Source organism: Malaclemys terrapin, chromosome 1, assembly GCF_027887155.1.
Source record: "Malaclemys terrapin pileata isolate rMalTer1 chromosome 1, rMalTer1.hap1, whole genome shotgun sequence".
Classification (NCBI taxonomy): Eukaryota; Metazoa; Chordata; order Testudines; family Emydidae; genus Malaclemys; species Malaclemys terrapin.
This window is the reverse complement of record NC_071505.1, coordinates 348,066,908-348,085,531: the sequence shown is the minus strand read 5'-3', so window position 1 is coordinate 348,085,531 and position 18,624 is coordinate 348,066,908. Positions and strand designations below refer to the sequence as shown.

The window sequence follows — 18,624 nt, the reverse complement described above, 5'->3', positions numbered from 1 at the left end:
GCTTCTCCTGTGGCTCCTGTGTTAATCATCTCTGACACAATTCAGTCACAAGAATCTGGCTGAGGGCGTAGGGGAAGGCTGGGTGTCTGTGCCCCTGGAATAGCCCCTGTCCACAGCTGGTGCAGCTCCATGGATCAAGCAGCACCCAGAGAGCTCAGGAAGGGCCAGGACAGCGACTGCAGATCAGCTCTGCAGCTTTTGTCATGGCCCTTGGATGTTTAGCCAGAGACGGGACAGTGACAGGACAGGTGTAAGGGGAAACAACATCTACATCCCCTCTGTTTACTGACTGTATCGACAGGAATTCTGAGGTCGGAGCAGCCACCGATACTGCTCTTTAGGGGCACCACTCCCCTGGCTCTCCATGAACACAGTCACTTTATAAATGTTGTTTCCTGCCTTGGTCTACTTCCCCCACTGCAGTCTCCTCCCTCACCAGCCCCTCTCCCCTTACTCTGGGTCTTAGACACCATCTGAACCTCTCTCTACAGAGTGGAGATCAGTAGCTCATGTCTTCTCGCATGGAAGGGTCCAGGATGGAATAGATGGCTGTGACCGGTGCTTTTCGACTCCCAGGTCACTAGAATGGGAGGAGTGTGAGGAACTGGCCCTTCAGTTGATGAAGACCCTGATTATCCTCGCACGAAGGTGTTTGCTTTTCACACTGTACACAATGGGGTTCATTAGGGGCGGGACCAGCAAGTAGAAGTAACCCAGGACAAATTGAAGCAAGTGAGAAGAGCTATTCCCAAATCTGTGTGTCACAGCCAGGCCGATGTTTGGTGTGTAGAAGAGCAGGATGGCACAGAGATGGGAAACGCAGGTGTTCAGGGCCTTGAGACACTCTCCATGGGACGCGATGCTCAGCACTGTTTTGAGGATCATCACATAAGAGAGGAAGATGAGCAACGGGTCCAAGCCCACGGTTAAGAGTGCAGTAGACAAGCCAAAGATATTGTTGACTGTGATATCCGCACAAGCCAGCTTCATGACCTCCTGGTGCAGGCAGTAGGAATGGGAGAGGACATTGGCTCGACAGTATTGGAACCGTTTCAGCAGAAAAGGGAGTGGTAATACTATGACCACAACTCTTAGCACACACAGCAGTCCCATTTTGACTAACCTCGGTGGAGTTAAGATGGAAGCATATCTCAGTGGGTTACAGATTGCAATGAAGCGGTCAAAGGCCATCAACAAGAGGAAGGAGGATTCCATATCTTGAAGCAAGTGGATGAAGAACAGCTGGGCAAAACAGGCATCGAGGCTGATCTCTCTAGAGTTGAACAAGAATATGCCCAGTATCGTTGGCATTGTGGTTATTGATAAGCCAAGGTCTGTGACAGCCAACATGGAAAGTAAAATGTACATGGGGTCATGCAGGCTTGGATCTGTTTTTATAATGAACAGAATGACTGAATTTCCTAGTATCGAAATAACATACATTAAGCAGAAGGGGATAGCGATCCAGAGATAGATGTCTTCCTTTCCAGGTATCCCGGTGAGAAGGAACACTGCAAATTGGAATTTGGTGTCATTGACAGCTGACATAATGTACTGGGCAGGTCCAAGGAGTTTTCAACTTTCCTTCCTGAAAGGAAAAAGAACAGGAGATGAGCTGATATTTAATGAGACATCTTTCTGCTCTGAGTGCAAGTCTATAGACTCCCAGGATCTCAAGGAAGATCATCAAAAACATAGTCTTCGATTTACACCATTGATAGGAAGATAGGCACTGCCAGAGTGGATCAGACATGCAGTCCATCTAGCTTAGTATCCAGTGACCAGTTCCAGATGCTGCAGAGGAAGGTGGAAGAAGCCCTGCAATGGGCAGCTATGACATAACCTGCTCCTAGGGAAATTTTCCCCCCGATACCCAGTAGTTAGACATATTTTGAAGTGTAAATCAGGAGGGTTTAGAGCCCTTCCAAGACTTTTTTTAAAAAAAATTCTCACTAATGTAATTGGATTATCCAATTACCTCTATAAGCACCAATCCCTCTTTGAATCCTGCTATGCTCTGATCCCCAGTGATATCTTGTGGCTGGGAATTCCACAGCCTATTTGATAACTGTGATTTTAGAGCTGTAACTTTCACACAGAAACCCTTTTTGGCCCTTCACTTCTGAGTGTGGCCCATTGTATTGTGACGTGCATAAAAACATGGCAAGTGCGTGGTGAAAGTGGTCATTGTATTGTCTGTCCTCCATTGAAGCGATTTATAAGTGTGTTTCATTGCCTCTTTATATGCATTTTTTTTTACTTTCTCCAGTCCTCAGTCGAAATTCTGCCACTGCCTCTTTGTAGCACATGGGATTAATTCTCAGGGCCAGGTTCTGAATTCAGTAACAGTGACTTCAACAGCATCACTCCAGATTTACATGTGTAAATTCAATCAGAACCAGGCTCTATTAACTTCCTCTTACCAAATGCTCCCGGTGATACACCCTGACTCTGAAGAATCCCTCCAAACAGTGCTTTGCCTGATCAGGATTGACTGATTCCAGAAAACTCAGTCATCCAACAAGCTTCTTTTCATCCTCACTGGAACTGCAGGCCTGTAGATATCAGGCAAGTTACAAGCTAACCCTGACAGTTATTTCAGCTGGGGGGAAGGGTTCGCTTCACAAACGGGTGAATAGTGCAAACACTAGGTGTGCACTGATATCCAGCTGAGTGTGCAAGTTACTTCAGCCATGAGTGTGTAACAGTTGATGGGCATAAATTATATACAATCTCTATTACACTCCCCTTTGCTGCACCTCAGCTCTACTCTGCAGAAACACAGGCCAGCAGTTCTGTTCTCTCAGGACTCTTTGGAAAGCCTTGCACAAGTCTTAGGCTTGGTCTACACTACCCCCCCTAATTCGAACTAAGGTACGCAACTTCAGCTACGTGAATAACGTAGCTGAAGTCGAAGTACCTTAGTTCGAACTTACCTTGGTCCACACGCGGCAGGCAGGCTCCCCCGTCGACTCCGCGGTACTCCTCTCGCCGAGCTGGAGTACCGCAGTCGACGGCAAGCACTTTCGGGTTCGACTTATCGCGTCCAGACTAGACGCGATAAGTCGAACCCAGAACTTCGATTTCCAGCCGTCGAACTAGCTGGTAAGTGTAGCCAAGGCCTTGGAGAGTGAATGAAAGCAGGACCCTGAATGTAAGTGTTAGAAACAGCTTCTTGTCAGTTACCAGGAGCCAGTATCATACAATGGTTCACTGAACAAAATAATTAATAGCACAAACCCATCGCAACCAGTATTTGGAGTACTTCTAAAATAGTTTCTAAAACAAAGGCCATGAACTGTTAGAAATGCTCCTTCCTATAGTGATTCCAACAACTCTACTGCTAGCTTTGTCTAGACATGCATGTCATGAACCTTTGATTTGTATTATGATGAAAAGTTTTGGCATTCAATTTGCATATCTGTACTTTAGTACACACACGTCAACCCATTCTTTCCCCTCTGATCTTCTTTCTGAGTTGATTTCTCAAGTTACAGTGGGACTTAAAACCTAGCTTATGTCATCGGGATTCTTCAGAATCTGAAAAGATCGCAGCGTCTCAGCCCTCATTCAGTCGCTTGTCAGAAAACATTCTTTCCCCTCTGATCTGCTTTCCGAGATGATTTCTAAGGTTACAGTGGGACTTAAAAAGTGGTGTGTTTCATCAGCCCTCATTCAGTGGCTTGTCAGTAAACAAAAGTCTAGTAGTTCCTCAGTCGTGGTCTAATAGCTGATTGGGTCTCTATCGGGTTCTGTTCTGTCAGTCTGTAGCCTGTACCCGGAGTAGTAACCGCCATTGGGATCGATATATGAAATATTCATTCCCTGAGCTCTCACTCTCCAGTACATAGTAACCCCAGCACCTGTTATTCAGGCACGATGAGGGTTTGCAGGAAGTGGATTTCAAAGTCAAATGCATGAGTATTCATGGAAATGGAACTTCATTTCACACAAGAAAGTTGTCTACTGCTCCCTCTCTCTCTCTCTCTCTCTCTCTCTCTCTGGCTGCCTATGTTCTGTATTCATAAAATGTGGATCACAGGAACGGCATTGGGACAGACATGGAGCTGAGCTGCAATAATGAATGTGTGAGTTAAACACAGTGCTTGGGATGGTTGCTGTAGAGCTTTATTGGGTTAAGTATTGGGATGTTTATGCTATACCTATATTGGGAGAAACCAGTACGGCTCATCTTAGTTTAACACCAGGCTGCTAAAAAAAGAAGCAGGAAGAGAAGCAACAGCTGAAGAAAAGCCATTGCTCAGTCAGCATCCAGGGAGGTTGAGAGACAAAACTGGAGCAACAAGCTGGGAAGATCCTATTCCCGGGCTCCGGGCACATTACACAGCTTGTTTTGCCAGTGCTGGGAGTCTGTCCAGAGCTGGGGCAGCTGTTGCTCAGAAGCTCTTTAGACTGACAGGCACAGACACCGCTGGGGAAGTCTGAAGGCCCTCGGCCTGCCTGAGTCCCCATCAGAATGGGAGGGTTTGGGGTAAGAGACGTGTACAGACTGTTGTTTGTAAAACCTCTTACTCTCCCATGTTACACTTTCTTCCTGCTGTTCAGATTAAACAGTACTTTGGTCCAAGGAGGCTGGCTGTTCACTTGTCTCACCACTAGTCACAGACTCCCAAAGGGAAGAAGCACAGGTGCCGAACGCACTCGGACCTGCTGGGGAAACTCAGTTTACCCGCAGTGTGCTGTAGCCCAGGGCCCAGCCTGAGGGTGGGAGGATCGCAGGATTCCGCCCCATGAGCGGGTAGGCTACGAGACCTGACATCTGGCACTCGGAGACCAGAGAGGGGGCAGAGATGCCAGTAGCCCTGTAACTCTGAGGGGTATCTACAGGACAGAAATGTTGGAGTCCTCAACCAGTCAGGAAAAAGAAATATATCCAATAGGACCAGTTATCACAGAGCAATGCAGCTCTGAATTCTGTGTTCACAATTGAGCCAGAGAATAAAACCTTTGAAAATGTATTTTCTGATTAAAATTGCAGCAGCAAATAAACCCGAGGCAATTTGTGAACTAGTCACTGATATTCCTTGGGGTCTCATCTTGCTCAGCCCTTGGCAGGATTGGGCCCAACATAAAAACAAGAACCGCCATACTGGGTCAGACCAAAGGTCCATCTAGCCCAGTAGCCTGTCTTCTGACAGTGGCCAATGCCAGGTGCCCCAGAGGGAATGAACAGAGCAGGGAATCATCAAGTGATCCACCCCTGTCGCCCATTCCCAGCTTCTGGCAAACAGAGGCTAGGGACACCATCCCTGCCCATCCTGGCTAATAGCCATTGATGGACCTATCCTCCATGAATGTATCTATTTCTTTTGAGAACCCTGGTATAGCCCAGAGCACACAGCACCTCTAGAAAGATGACCCCTTGAAAAATCCTGACTCAGGGCATCAGGATTTTAACACTCCGAGCTCACTTTGAATCTCAGATTTCTGTGTAGCTTGAATAACTGACCCTGGGCAGATGTAGGGGAGAGGTTCCCAAGCTACCTAGCACTGCCTGCCCTCCAGCCCCGTCACTGAGTCACTCCGACAGCCCAGCTGAGTCCTCTGCCACTGCACAGAACATCTGCAAATGGAAACAGCTTGTAGCCTTTCCCCTTCACTTTGCATTGTAAAGATAGTGAAATCTGCCAACGTACCCAATTCCTGCTAGACGGGGAGCCCCTGACACCAGAGGTCTTCACCCTAAAGGACAAGGAGTCATCAGCAAGATTGCATGGGCAGCAGGCAGTATCTGTTCAGACAGGGAGGCAGCTGTCTTTATGAAGCATGTTTGCACATTCCCTTGGGGGCCATTTGGCCATCAGGGAACCTCAGCTGCTTGGCTTAGTGTGCACCAGCTTTACCCCCCGTCACGGCCAATAGCAAACTGCAGGAGGCCAAATCACAGGGGACATGGGGTGATGCTAATCAGTTGGACTGCAGCGCCAGCCCTGCTGCAGGTTCTATTAATGGAATCCAGGCTTGTCATCACTGTTCCTATGATTCCGATTAGTCACATGGCTACCTTGGGTGCAGCTGAGTGGTAACGATGATGCTGTCACAGCTGTGATCTTGCTGAAATAACATAACATAAAACAATAATAATAATATAGGACCTGATTTCTCACTGGCAGCCCCCGTCCTACATTACAAACTCAGGGTGCAGGCCAGGGAAGTGAAGGGAGATTCCATAAGGTTCCCCACATGGAAATTTCCTTCAGATCATTCCAGGAGGGGAGGTCCCTTTCCTTCTCCATGAGGATTGAAAAGGGGGACCCAGGTTCCAGGGATCCCCAAAGTGAGACACAGATCTCAGTGGTAGCCCCACGCACCCACCCAGGGGTGGCTACAGGCAGCAGCGCAGCAAGCGTGTGCTTAGGGCGGCAAGCCGCAGGGGCCGGCCTGCCGATCGCCATGAGAGCAGCAGCAGTCAGGCTGCCTTCAGTGGCGTGCCTGCAGGAGGTCCGCCGGTCCCGCAGTTTCGACGGGAATTCGGCGGCGGGTACACCGAAGCCGCGGGGCCGTCAGATCACCTGCAGAAAGCCGCCGAATCCACGTGACCATGGACCGCCCGCAGGCATGCTGCCAAAGGCCACCTGACTGCCATGCTTGGGGCGGCAAAAACCATAGAGCCGCCTCTGTATCCACGCACAATCTCTGGGCCTCCACATCTTCTCTAGGACCGTCTCCAGCTCCCTGTTAGCACAGGTTCATCAGAGATGTGCTTCCAGGGCCTCTCACAGTAGCCACTGCCCACCGGATCTACTGAAGGGACATTATACACGGTGGATGGGGCTGCACAGAGATCGGTAGGCTGGTTAGAATAGCTAAATATAGGGAGTTTGCCTGGGGGGAGATCCCACAGAATGTTGGGCGGGGGGGTTGCTTTTCAGGCTTCTGTGATCAGTAAGTACAAAATTATCATCTGAAGAGGCTCTTAGAAGGAACACATTATGGATAGTGAGTGATCAGCTGTTGTGACCTGGATAGGATGTGCCATGTCTGTGCTTTCTCCCAGAGCACAGAAGTGACTTTGTCTGTGTGAAATGCAAGCTGGTCTCCATATTGGAAGAGAAGGTTAAAGGACAAGAGACCCAAATATGAACCCTGCATCATATCAGAGAAAATGAAGACTTTCTGGACAGAAGTCAGCGTTTGGTATTGCAGGCACAGCATACTGAAGAATCAGAGAGGGCAGTGCAGAACAGTTAAGAAAACAGGCAGTATGCTACCACCAGAAGAAGAAAGAGGAGAATCCATCCTCCCCAGTGTAGATAGAGGTAAGAAACCATTTTCTGGCTCTCTGTACAGGTACTATGGCGGAGAATGATTTGGAACAGCCATCTGAGAGAAATGCGCAAATGTATGTCTAATCAAACTGAATACAGATAAGATCCTCATCAGTTCCAGAATGCTCCCTTTTACAGACTAATCTCCTTTTAGCCTGGGTCCAGCAATCACTCACACCCCTTGCACTCACTGTCCTTTGTTCCAATTTCTTTCAGGTATCCTGGGGGAGGTGGGGTGGAGAGGCTCTTTCTTTAGCCATCTGAAGACAAAATGGAGGGGTCTCCCAGGGGTTTAAATAGACTTCCTCTTGTGGGTGGAGACCCCCTCCTCACTCCTATGCCAAGTCCCACTCCAAAATGGAGTTTAGGAGTCACCTGGGCAAGTCACATGTCCATGCATGACTCACAGTTCCTTACCAGGTAGCAGCCATTGTTTACATGCTACCTTGAACTTCCTCAAGTAGACTTCTTATGTGGATTGGAGTCTTTCAAGATTCATTGTCCTTCAAGTGTCTCTTGATTAGGTCCTTAACTTCAACATTCCTTTCTCCAGGAACTGACCAAATGCTCTACTAAGGTTATTTAGAAATCACGCCAGTACACAGCCAACATTCATAACTTAGAATACAAAAATGATACATGCATACAAATATGATTAATACATTCAATAGCTCATAACCTTTATGGAGATATGTTACATGGCATATGTAGCATAAAATACATTCTAAGCATATTTCCATAAAGCCTTATGGGAGGTACCATCACACCCAAACCTGAGCCATTCTTTTCAGGTGACAGATCTGAGGAACTGTCCCAGATTGAGGTATCATTAGAGGAGGTTTTGGAACAAATTGATAAATTAAACAGCAATAAGTCACCGAGACCAGATGGTATTGACTCAAGAGTTCTGAAGGAACTCAAATGTGAAATTGCAGAACTACTAACTGTGTTATGTAGCCTATCATTTAAAGCAGCTTCTGTACCAGATGACTGGAGGATAGCTAATGTAATGCCAATTTTAAAAAAGGGCTCCAGAGATGATCCCGGCAATACAGGCCTGTAAGCCTGTTGAAACTATAATAAAGAACAACATTGTCAGACATATAGATGAATATAATTTGTTGAGGAAGAGTCAACATGGATTTAGTAAAGGGAAATCACGCCTCAGCAATCAACTAGAATTCTTTGCATGTGGACAAAGCAGATCCACTGGATATAGTGTACTTAGATTTTCAGAAAGCCTTTGACAAGGTCCCTCACCAAAGGCTCTTAAGCAAAGTAAGCTGCCAAGGAATAAGAGGGAAAGTGCTCTCATGGATTGGGGGTAGCCGGTTAAAAGATAGGAAACAAACGGTAGATATAAATGGTCAGTTTTTAGAATGGACAAAGGTAAATAGTGGTGTCCCTCAGGGGTCTGTTCTGGGACCAGTCCTATTCAACATATTCATAAATGATTTCGAAAAAGGGGTAAACAGTGAGGTGGCAAAATTTGAAAATGATACGAAATTACTAAAGATAGTTAAGACCCAGGCAGAGTGCAAACCATTACAAAAGGTTCTCTCAAAACTGGGTGACTGGGCAACCAAATGGCAGATGAAATTTAATGTTGATAAATGCAAAGCAACGCACATTGGAAAGCATAATCCCAAGTACACAAATAAAATGATGGGGTCTAAATTAGTTGTTACCAATCAAGAAAGAGATCTTGGAATCATTGTGGATAGTTCTCTGAAAACATCCACTCAGTGTGCAGCGGTAGTCAAAAAGCGAACAGAATGCTGGGAATAATTAAGAAAGGGATAGAAAATAGGACAGAAAATATCATATTTCCTCTATATAAATCCACGGTATGCCCACATCTTGAATACTGTGTGCAGATGTGGTCACCCCATCTCAAAAAAGATATATTGGACAGCCTCACCTAGAGTCCAATGCGCAGCACTCTCTGAAGACTGGCTCTGTCTGGAGGAAACAATTAGGCTAGTTATTCACTGCTGAGGGTAAAATGTGAACAGGAAGTTTTTCTCCTTAAAACTCCTCACACCCCCCACCTCCAATACATTCCACACCCACCCAGGGAGACCCACCCCCCAGTTTCGGAACATCTGGACTAGATGATCTAATGGCTTCTTCTGGCCTTAAATTCTGAGTTTCTGATAATCATAAGAACATAAAAATGGCCATATTGGGTCAGACCAAAGGTCCATCTAGCCCAGTATCCTGTCTTCCAACAGTGGCTAGTGCCATGTGCCTCAGAAGGAATTAATAGAACATGGAATAATCAAGTGATCCATCCCCTGTTGCTCATTCCCAGCTTCTGGCAAAAAGAGGCTAGGGACACCATCCTTGCCCATTCTGGCTAATAGCCATTGATGGACTTATCCTCCATGAATTTGTCTAGTTCTTTTTTGAACCCTGTTATGGTCTTAGCCTTCACAACATCCTCTGGCAAGGAGTTCCACAGGTTGACTGTGTGTTGTGTGAAGAAATACTTCCTTTTGTTTGTTTTAAACCTGCTGCCTATTAATTTCATTTGGTGACCCCTAGTTCTTGTGTTATGAGAAGTAGTAAACAACACTTCCTTATCTATTTTCTATACACAATTCATCATTTTATAGACCTCAATCATATCTCCCCTTAGCCGTCTCTTTTCCAGGCTGAAAAGGCCCAGTCTTATTAATCTCTCCTCATACGGAAGCCGTTCTATACCCCTAATCACTTTTGTTGCCCTTTTCTGAACTTTTTCCAATTCTAATATATCTTTTTTGAGATGGGGTGACCACATCTGCACACAGTATTCAAGATGTGGGCATACCGTGGATTTATATAGAGGAAATATGATATTTTCTGTCCTATTTTCTATCCCTTTCTTAATTATTCCCAGTATTCTGTTCGCTTTTTGACTACCGCTGCACACTGAGTGGATGTTTTCAGAGAACTATCCACAATGATTCCAAGATCTCTTTCTTGATTGGTAACAACTAATTTAGACCCCATCATTTTATTTGTGTACTTGGGATTATGCTTTCCAATGTGCGTTGCTTTGCATTTATCAACATTAAATTTCATCTGCCATTTGGTTGCCCAGTCACCCAGTTTTGAGAGAACCTTTTGTAATGGTTTGCACTCTGCCTGGGTCTTAACTATCTTTAGTAATTTCGTATCATTTTCAAATTTTGCCACCTCACTGTTTACCCCTTTTTCGAAATCATGTAGACAGGCTTTGCTCTGGAAATACAGGAACAGAACTGGCCCATCTTATATTCTTTAGGGAAACCAATGAGCTCTTGGGACCCAGCTTAGTTTCCCTGTGTCTCTGACAGCATCTTCCCATGTTTTTGCCCCTTTCTTGTGGAAACAGCCTTTGCTGAAACCTGTGTGAGCCTGGAGTCACGGGTCTTCCCAGAAGCAGCTGTCACAGGAGGCTGTGATAAGAGGCCTTTTATAGACCAGAGTCAGGTGTTGCTCTATGGAACCCTCACACAGCCCTGATCTCTGGGTCTCAGAGTATCTGATCTCCTTGAATGTATTTGTCATTCTGCTACTGCTGTGATGCAGGGCAGGGGTATTGTCCACCTGAGCAGAGGCTCAGAGACAGCCAATGGCTTGCCCACGGTAAGACACGGCAAGGGCATCAAACCAAGTTCTCTTGTGTTGCAGAGCCGGGCCCAGACCACAGAACCAGCCTTCCAGCCACCTGAATGGTGAAAGGCCCGGCAGACTTCTCTGCTGCTCCAGCAGAGCTCACTCCTGCACTGCAGAGAGCCGGGAGTGCCAGGAGCCAGTTACAGGGGTTTGATTCACTGGCCTGTTCTCCCGCTGCCTCAGCAGAGTTTAGAGCAGCCTAAGGGATGGGCTAACAGAGGCGCATTGGTAACAGCTTCCTAGAGCACAGCTCACTCTGGCCAAGTTCCTGTGACAGGGGCCACCCTGCAGACACACAGACCTTCCCTCTAAGTCCAAGCAATGACTTACTCTCAACCTGGGACACTTAAAAGTGGAGCCCCCTTTGTGGAGTCACATTAATTTAGTAAAAAGCAACAGAGGGTCCTGTGGCACCTTTAAGACTAACAGAAGTATTGGAGCATAAGCTTTCGTGGGAGAATGCCCACTTCATCAGACACAAGGAATGGAAATTTCCAGAGGCAGGTATAAATTAGTATGGAGATAACGAGGTTAGTTCAATCGGGGAGGGTGAGGTCTTCTGCTAGCAGTTGAGGTGTGAACACAAAGGGAGGAGAAACTGCTTCTGTAGTTGGATAGCCATTCACAATCTTTGTTTAATCCTGATCTGATGGTGTCAAATTTGCAAATGAACTGGAGCTCAGCAGTTTCTCTTTGGAGTCTGGTCCTGAAGTTTTTTTACTTTAGTCTTCTCCAAAACACAGGCTCTCCTACCCTCCATCCCCATCTTCTTCCTTTACTCAGAAATCCCCACCCCCCACATCCTACTTGCTGGGGTCAGCATTTGTTCAGACTTGCCCCCTCTTCCCCTTTTATCTCTAAAGCCTCGCTCCCTGCCCCATCTCTTCCCACTAAGTCCTGCCCCCTGCTCCTCCACTTTCCTCAACTCTCTGCCTCTCAGCCAAACCAGAGTCTGGCCATGATAAGAGTTGCTGCCAGAGCCCAGGATGTTGTTTGGAGCCCAGGACTATCCACCTTCCCTGGGTTGCACATCCTGGGCGGGTAAAATGTGGAGAGTCTCTGGCTCCTCAAAGGGTTGTGGCTTTCTGAACAGCTCTTACCACATCCCATCTCTAGACTCTAGCCTGGGGACGGTGCAGAGTCTTGGGTAAAGGGGAATAGTAGGGGTGGGGTTTTGGGGGAAAAGATAGGGCAGAGGGAGGGGCCCCAGGTTAAAAGGAACCAGGATAGAATAGGTGGCCGTGGCTGTCGCTTGTGTTTCTTGTCTACTGTGTGTCCAGTCCTGGAGATGGGGGATGAAATGACCCTTCACTTGACAAATGCCCTGATTATCCTCGCACGAAGTTGTTTGCTTTTCACGCTGTACACGATTGGGTTCATCAGAGGCGGGACCAGCAGGTAGATGTAGCCCAGGAGAATCTGAAGCAAGTGAGAAGAGCTATTCCCGAATCTGTGTGTCACAGCCAAGCCAATGTTTGGTGTGTAAAAGAGCAGGACGGCGCAGAGGTGGGAGACGCAGGTGTTCAGGGCCCTGAGGCACTCCGCGTGGGATGCGATGCTCAGCACTGTTTTGAGGATCATCATGTAAGAGAGGAAGATGAGCAGTGAGTCCAACCCAAACGTGAAGAGTGTAGTAAACAAGCCATAGATGTAGTTGACTCTGATATCTGAACAAGCCAATTTCATGATGTCTTGGTGCAGACAGTAGGAATGGGAGAGTACGTTGGCTCGACAGTATCGGAACCGTTTCAGAAGAATGGGGAATGGTAATGCTACGGCCACCCCTCTTATCACAAACACCAACCCCATCTTGGCTATTCTCGGTGTAGTTAAGATGGCAGCATATCTAAGTGGGTTACAGATTGCGATGAAGCGGTCAAAGGCCATCAGTAACAGCATGGAGGATTCAATTTTTGCAAGCGAGTGGATGAAGAACAGCTGGGTAAAACAGGCATCGAGGCTGATCTCCCTAGAGTTAAACAAGAATATGCCCAGTATCGTTGGTATGGTGGATATCAATAACCCAAAGTCTGTGATGGCCAACATGGAAAGGAATACGTACATGGGCTCATGAAGGCTTGGATCTGTTTTTATAATGAACAGAATGACTGAATTTCCTAATATTGAGATAACATATATAAAGCAGAAGGGGATAGAGATCCAGAGATGGAGGTATTCCTGCCCAGGTATCCCGGTGAGAAGGAACACTGCAGATCTGAATTTGGTGTCATTGACAGCTGACATAATGTACTGGGCAGGTCCAAGGAGTTTTGAGCTTTCCTTCCTGAAAGGAAAAAGAACAGGAGACTTGATAATATTTAACGAAACATCATTCTGCTCTCAGTGCAAGTCTAGAGATTCCCAGGAACTTAAGGAAGATCAGCAAAAACATAGTCTCGGATTTACATCACCGATAGGAAGATAGGCACTGCCAGACTGGATCAGACCAGCAGTCCATCTAGCTTAGTATCCAGTGACCAGTTCCAGATGCTTCAGAGGAAGGTGGAAGAAACCCTGCAATGGGCAGCTGTGAGATAACCTGCTCCTAGAGGAAGTTTCCCCCTGACACCCACTAGTTAGACATATTTTGTGGTATAAATCAGGAAAGTTTAGGATCCTTCCAAGACTCTTTTAACACTATCCTCACTACTGTAATTTGATTTTTTGGTTACCCATATAAACATCCAGTCCCTCTTTAAATCCTGCTAACCTCTTGGCCCCATTGATATCTTGTGGCTGGGAGTTCCACAGCCCTCTTTAGCACTGTGTGATTTTATAATTGTGACCTTGCCACAGACACCCTTTCTGGCCCTCCACTTCAGTGTGGCCCATTGTATCACGACATCTGTGTAAATACAAGGCAACTGCATGGTGAAAACAATCATTGAATTTATGTATTTATTTATTTGTCCTGCATTGATGGCCTCATTATCTGTATTTTTTTTTATTTTCTCCACTGCTGAGTATTCAAATTATGCCACGGCCTCTTAGATAACCTCCTGAGATCTCTTCCAACCCTAATCTTCTGATTCTCTGATTCTATACTTCTGAAATACTTTCTAAAGCCAAAGCGATTAAGCAGTAAAGTTACCACTGCTCCTTCCTGTAGCGATTCCAACAACTCTGCTGCTGGCTTTCGATAAATGTGTCATGGATGTTTGATTTGTAATATTTGTATTACGATAAAAAAATTTGGCATAACATTTACACATCTGTACTTTAATACACACATGTGAAACCATTTTTTCCCCTCTGGTCTTCTTTCAGAGATGATTTCTCAGGTTAGAGTGGAACTTAAATATAGTGTCTCTTATGTGGATTTCTTCAGAACCTGAAAAGATCACAGCGTCTCAGCCTTTCTTCAGTGGCTTGTCAGCAAACAAAAGTCTAGTAGTTCCTCTGTCCCTGGGTTAATAGCTGACTGGTTCTCCTCAGGTTCTGTTCTGTCAGTCTGTAGCCTCTATCCGGAGTGGTAACAGGCATTGGGGTCCGTATAGAGAATATTCATTCTCTGAGTTCTGACTCTCCAGTACATAGTGACCTCAGCACCTGTTATTCAGCCATGATAAGGGTTTGCAGGAAGTGGATTTCAAAATCAAATGCATGAGTATTCATGGAAATGGAACATCATTTCCCACAGGAAAGTCATCTATTGCTCTCTCTCTCTCTCTCTCTCTCTCTCTCTCTCTCTCTCTCTCTGACTGCCTATGTCCTCTCTTTATAAAATACCTAGCACGCTGGAATAGCATTGTGACAGGCAAGGAGCTGCACTGCTATAATGAATGTGTATGTTAAACCCAGTTCTTGGGATGTTTACTGCATAGTGATATTGGGTGAACTATTGGGATGTTCACGTTATGGCTATATTAGGTTAAACCAGTTTGGCTCTTCTTAGTTTAACAGCAGCCTGCTGGAAAACAAGCAGGAAGGGAAGCAACAGCTGAAGAAAAGCCATCACTCAGTAACCACCCCAGGGGGGTTGAGAGACAACACTGGAGCTACACGCTGGCAGAGCCTATTTCTGGGCTCCAACCACGTTGCTGAATTCAGAATGCTGTGAAGCTCTTCAGACTGACAGTTATGGACACGGCTGGGGAAATCTGAAGGCCCTCAGCCTGCCTGAGTCCCGGTCAGAGTGGGAGGGCTGAGAGTCTAGAAGGGTACTGTTGTTTGAAAACCCTCTTTTTCGCCCAGGTTACTCTTTATTCCTACTGGTTGGACTAAACAGTAGTTTTGTTCAAGGAGGCTGGCTGGTCACTTGTCTCACCACCACTTCCAGACTTCCAGAAGGAAGAACCATTGGTGTTGAGCCCAAAAGGACCTGCGGGGCAAGCAGAGTCGACCTACAGTGTCCTGTAGCCCAGGGCACAGTCTGAGGGTGGAAGGATCGTGGGATTCCACCCTATGAGAGGGCAGGGTCCGAGGTCTGACATCTGGTTCTTAGAGACCAGAGAAGGAATGAGACGCTGGTAGCCCTGTAACTTTGAGCAGTATCTACAGGGCACAAGTGCTGGAGCCCTCAGCCAGTTAGGAAATAGAAATATGCCCTACTGGACCTGCTACCACAGAGTAACGCAGCTCTGAATTCCTACATTCACAGTCGAGCCAGAGATTAAAATCTTTGAAAATGCATTTGCTGATTAAATTTCCAGGAGCAAATAAACCAAAGGCAATTTGGGAACTAGTCACTGACATTCCATGGGATCTCATCTCTCTCAGCCCCTGGCAGGATCAGGCCCAGAGCACACAGCACCTCTAGAAATAGGACCCTTTGAGAAATCCTGACTTGGGGCATCCGGGTTTTAACACTCGGAGCTTGCTCACTTTCAATGTGAGATTTTTGTGAAGCTTCACCAGCCCCGTGGAGCATGGGCAGATGCAGAGGTTCCCAAGCTACCTAGTGCTGCCTGGCCTCCAACCCCATCACTGAGTCACCCAGACAGCCCAGCTGAGAACCCACTGCCGCTGCACAGAACCTCTGAAAATGGAAACAGCTCACTGCCTTTCCCCTTCACTTCGCATTTTAAATCTAGTGAAACCTGCCAACATACCCAATTCCTGCTAGCAGAGGAGCCGCTGACACCAGAGGTCTTCACCCAAAAGGACAAGAAGTCATATTAGAGGTTGCAGGGCAGCAGGCAGTATCTGTTCAGATAGGGAGGCAACTGTGTTTATGAAGCATGCCTGCACATTCCCTTGGGGGCCACTTGGCCATCAGGGAACCTCAGCTGCTTGGCTTTTCGTGCACCAGCTTTAACCCCAGACAGCCAATGGCAAACTTCAGGAGACCAAATCACAGTGGATGTGTGGTGATCCTGCCTAACTAGACCACAGCACAAGCCCTGCTGCAGGCTCTACTCCTGGAATCCAGGCTTGTCATTACTGTTCGTATGGTTCTGATTAGTCACATGACTACCTCGAAGGTGGCTGAGTGGTAACAACGATGCTGTCACAGTTGTGATCTTGCTGAAATAAAATAAAATAAAATAAAATAATAATTATATTATTCTCCCTGGCAGCTCCCTTTCCTGCATTACAAACCCAGGGTGCAGGCCAGGGAAGGGGAATTCCACAAAAATTCCTCAAAAAGAACAGGAGTACTTGTGGCACCTTAGAGACTAACAAATTTATTAGAGCATAAGCTTTCGTGGACTACAGCCCACTTCTTCGGATGCATACCGAAGAAGTGGGCTGTAGTCCACGAAAGCTTATGCTCTAATAAATTTGTTAGTCTCTAAGGTGCCACAAGTACTCCTGTTCTTTTTGCGGATACAGACTAACATGGCTGCTACTCTGAAACAAAAATTCCTGTGATCGTTATGGTGAAGGGGGGTCCCTTCCCTTCTCCATGAGGAATGAAAAAGGGGACCCAGGATCCTGGGATCCCCAAAGTTAGGCACAGATCTCAGTGATCCTCTGATAGCTCATCCCACCTACCCCCAATTTCTGCTCTAGGACCCTCTCCAGCTCCCTGCTAGCACAGGCTCATCAGAGATGTGCTACCAGGGCCTATCACTGTAACCACTGCCCGCAGGATCTGCTGAAGGGGCTTTGTACAGGGTGGAGGGGGCTTCGCAGAGATGGGAGGGCTGGTTAGAGTAGCTGATGGGCACAATACCCCAGCCATAGACTGGTCATGAGGTTTCGACCTTTCCATGCCCTGAGTACAGCCATAGACTCCATCAGTGCCACCTTCATTTCCATGACAAGGGAGAGGCAGATGAAAAGCCTCCAATTTCTCTTGGGGATCCAGGCAGCTGCAGCTGGGCAGTATCATGGCAGCTGAGCTTTCAGAGAAAAATGATCCATTTTTTATGAAAATTCACCCCAAAAAATGGAGAAAAAGGAAACATTTTAGTTTGAGTCAAAATGCTTCATGGGAGAAAAACCTCTCTGTTTTCCAGGCCAGCTCTCACTCAACCTATGAGCCCCTCTCCCTCGTGCTACAGGACCACACCCCTAGGTGGCAGCACTCATCCTCCATTGGCCTCCCATGCGGAGCAGCCCTTAGGGTGACCCTATTTCCCAATGAGAAAACTGGAGACCCCCAGTTTCTCCCCCCATACAAGACTGTTGACTGTCCCTGGAACACTACAGAGGCCCACTTAGGTCTCAAGAGGCTGTCACCTTTGGCAGGAATGCTGACCACTCTCCCCCCACCCCTGACTCACACTTTTTGGGCTGGCATCTCCCGTCACCTCCCCCAAAAGTTCTTCTGTTCCCCACTTCCCCACTTTTTTCACAGAACTGGGCATTTGTCCCATTTCCTCCTCCCAACTGATCAAGTCACCAAGAGCAACCAAGAGAAATGGCTCCTTTTGAAAGATGAAGTTGGGGGAGGCTGGGAGAGAGCTTAAAAAATTGACTCTCCTACCCAAAACAGGAAGTATGGTCACCCTAACACAGACTCATAGACTCATAGACTTTAATGTCAGAAGGGACCTCTATTATCATCTAGTCTGACCTCCCGCATGATCCGGGCCAAAAAAGCTGACCCACCCACTCCTGGAATAATTTTCTCCCTTGACTCAGCTGTTGAAGTCCCCAAATCATGATTTAAATACTTCAAGTTGCAGAGAATCCTCCAGCAAGCGACCCCTGCCCCATGCTGCGGAGGAAGGCGAAAATCCTCCAGGGCCTCTGCCAATCTACCCTGGAGGAAAATTCCTTCCCGACCCCAAATATGGCGATCAGCTGAACCCCGAGCATGCGGGCAAGATTCTCTAGCCAGACCCTCTGGAAAAAGTTCTCTGTAGTAACTTTTAATATCCCATCATTGACCATTGTTACTAATTACCAGCAATGGCACGTTATTGACCTATTGACTAAAATGACTTTATCCCATCAAACCATTCCCTCCATAAACTTATCAAGCTTAATCTTAAAGCCAGAGAGGTCTTTCGGCCCCACTGTTTCCCTCGGAAGGTTGTTCCAAAACTTCACCCCTCTGATGGTTAGAAACCTTCGTCTAATTTCAAGCCTAAACTTCCCGACGGCCAGTTTATATCCATTCGTTCTCGTGTCCACATTAGTACTGAGCTGAAATAATTCCTCTCCCTCCCTGGTATTTATCCCTCTGATATATTTAAAGAGAGCAATCATATCCCCGCTCAGCCTTCTTTTGGTTAAGGTAAACAAACCGAGCTCCTCGAGTCCCCTTTCATCTGCTAGGGTGGTTACACCAGCTTTA

At 46.8% G+C, this 18,624-nt stretch overlaps 2 protein-coding genes across 2 annotated transcripts; both read right to left on the bottom strand.

Moving 5' to 3' along the window:
- Positions 1 to 612: 612 nt before the first annotated feature.
- Positions 613 to 1,548, bottom strand: LOC128843973 (olfactory receptor 51G2-like). Its single transcript, XM_054041201.1, has one exon. The coding sequence runs from the start codon at positions 1,546 to 1,548 to the stop codon at positions 613 to 615; it is 936 nt and encodes a 311-aa protein (XP_053897176.1).
- Positions 1,549 to 12,242: 10,694 nt separating this feature from the next.
- On the bottom strand, positions 12,243 to 13,178 carry LOC128832350 (olfactory receptor 51G2-like). The gene has a single exon (XM_054019649.1). The coding sequence runs from the start codon at positions 13,176 to 13,178 to the stop codon at positions 12,243 to 12,245; it is 936 nt and encodes a 311-aa protein (XP_053875624.1).
- Positions 13,179 to 18,624: the final 5,446 nt, after the last annotated feature.

Excerpts from the sequence above, each read along its gene's own strand:
- LOC128843973 (XM_054041201.1), bottom strand. The coding sequence starts at position 1,548 with ATGTCAGCTGTCAATGACACCAAATTCCAATTTGCAGTGTTCCTTCTC.
- LOC128832350 (XM_054019649.1), bottom strand. The coding sequence starts at position 13,178 with ATGTCAGCTGTCAATGACACCAAATTCAGATCTGCAGTGTTCCTTCTC.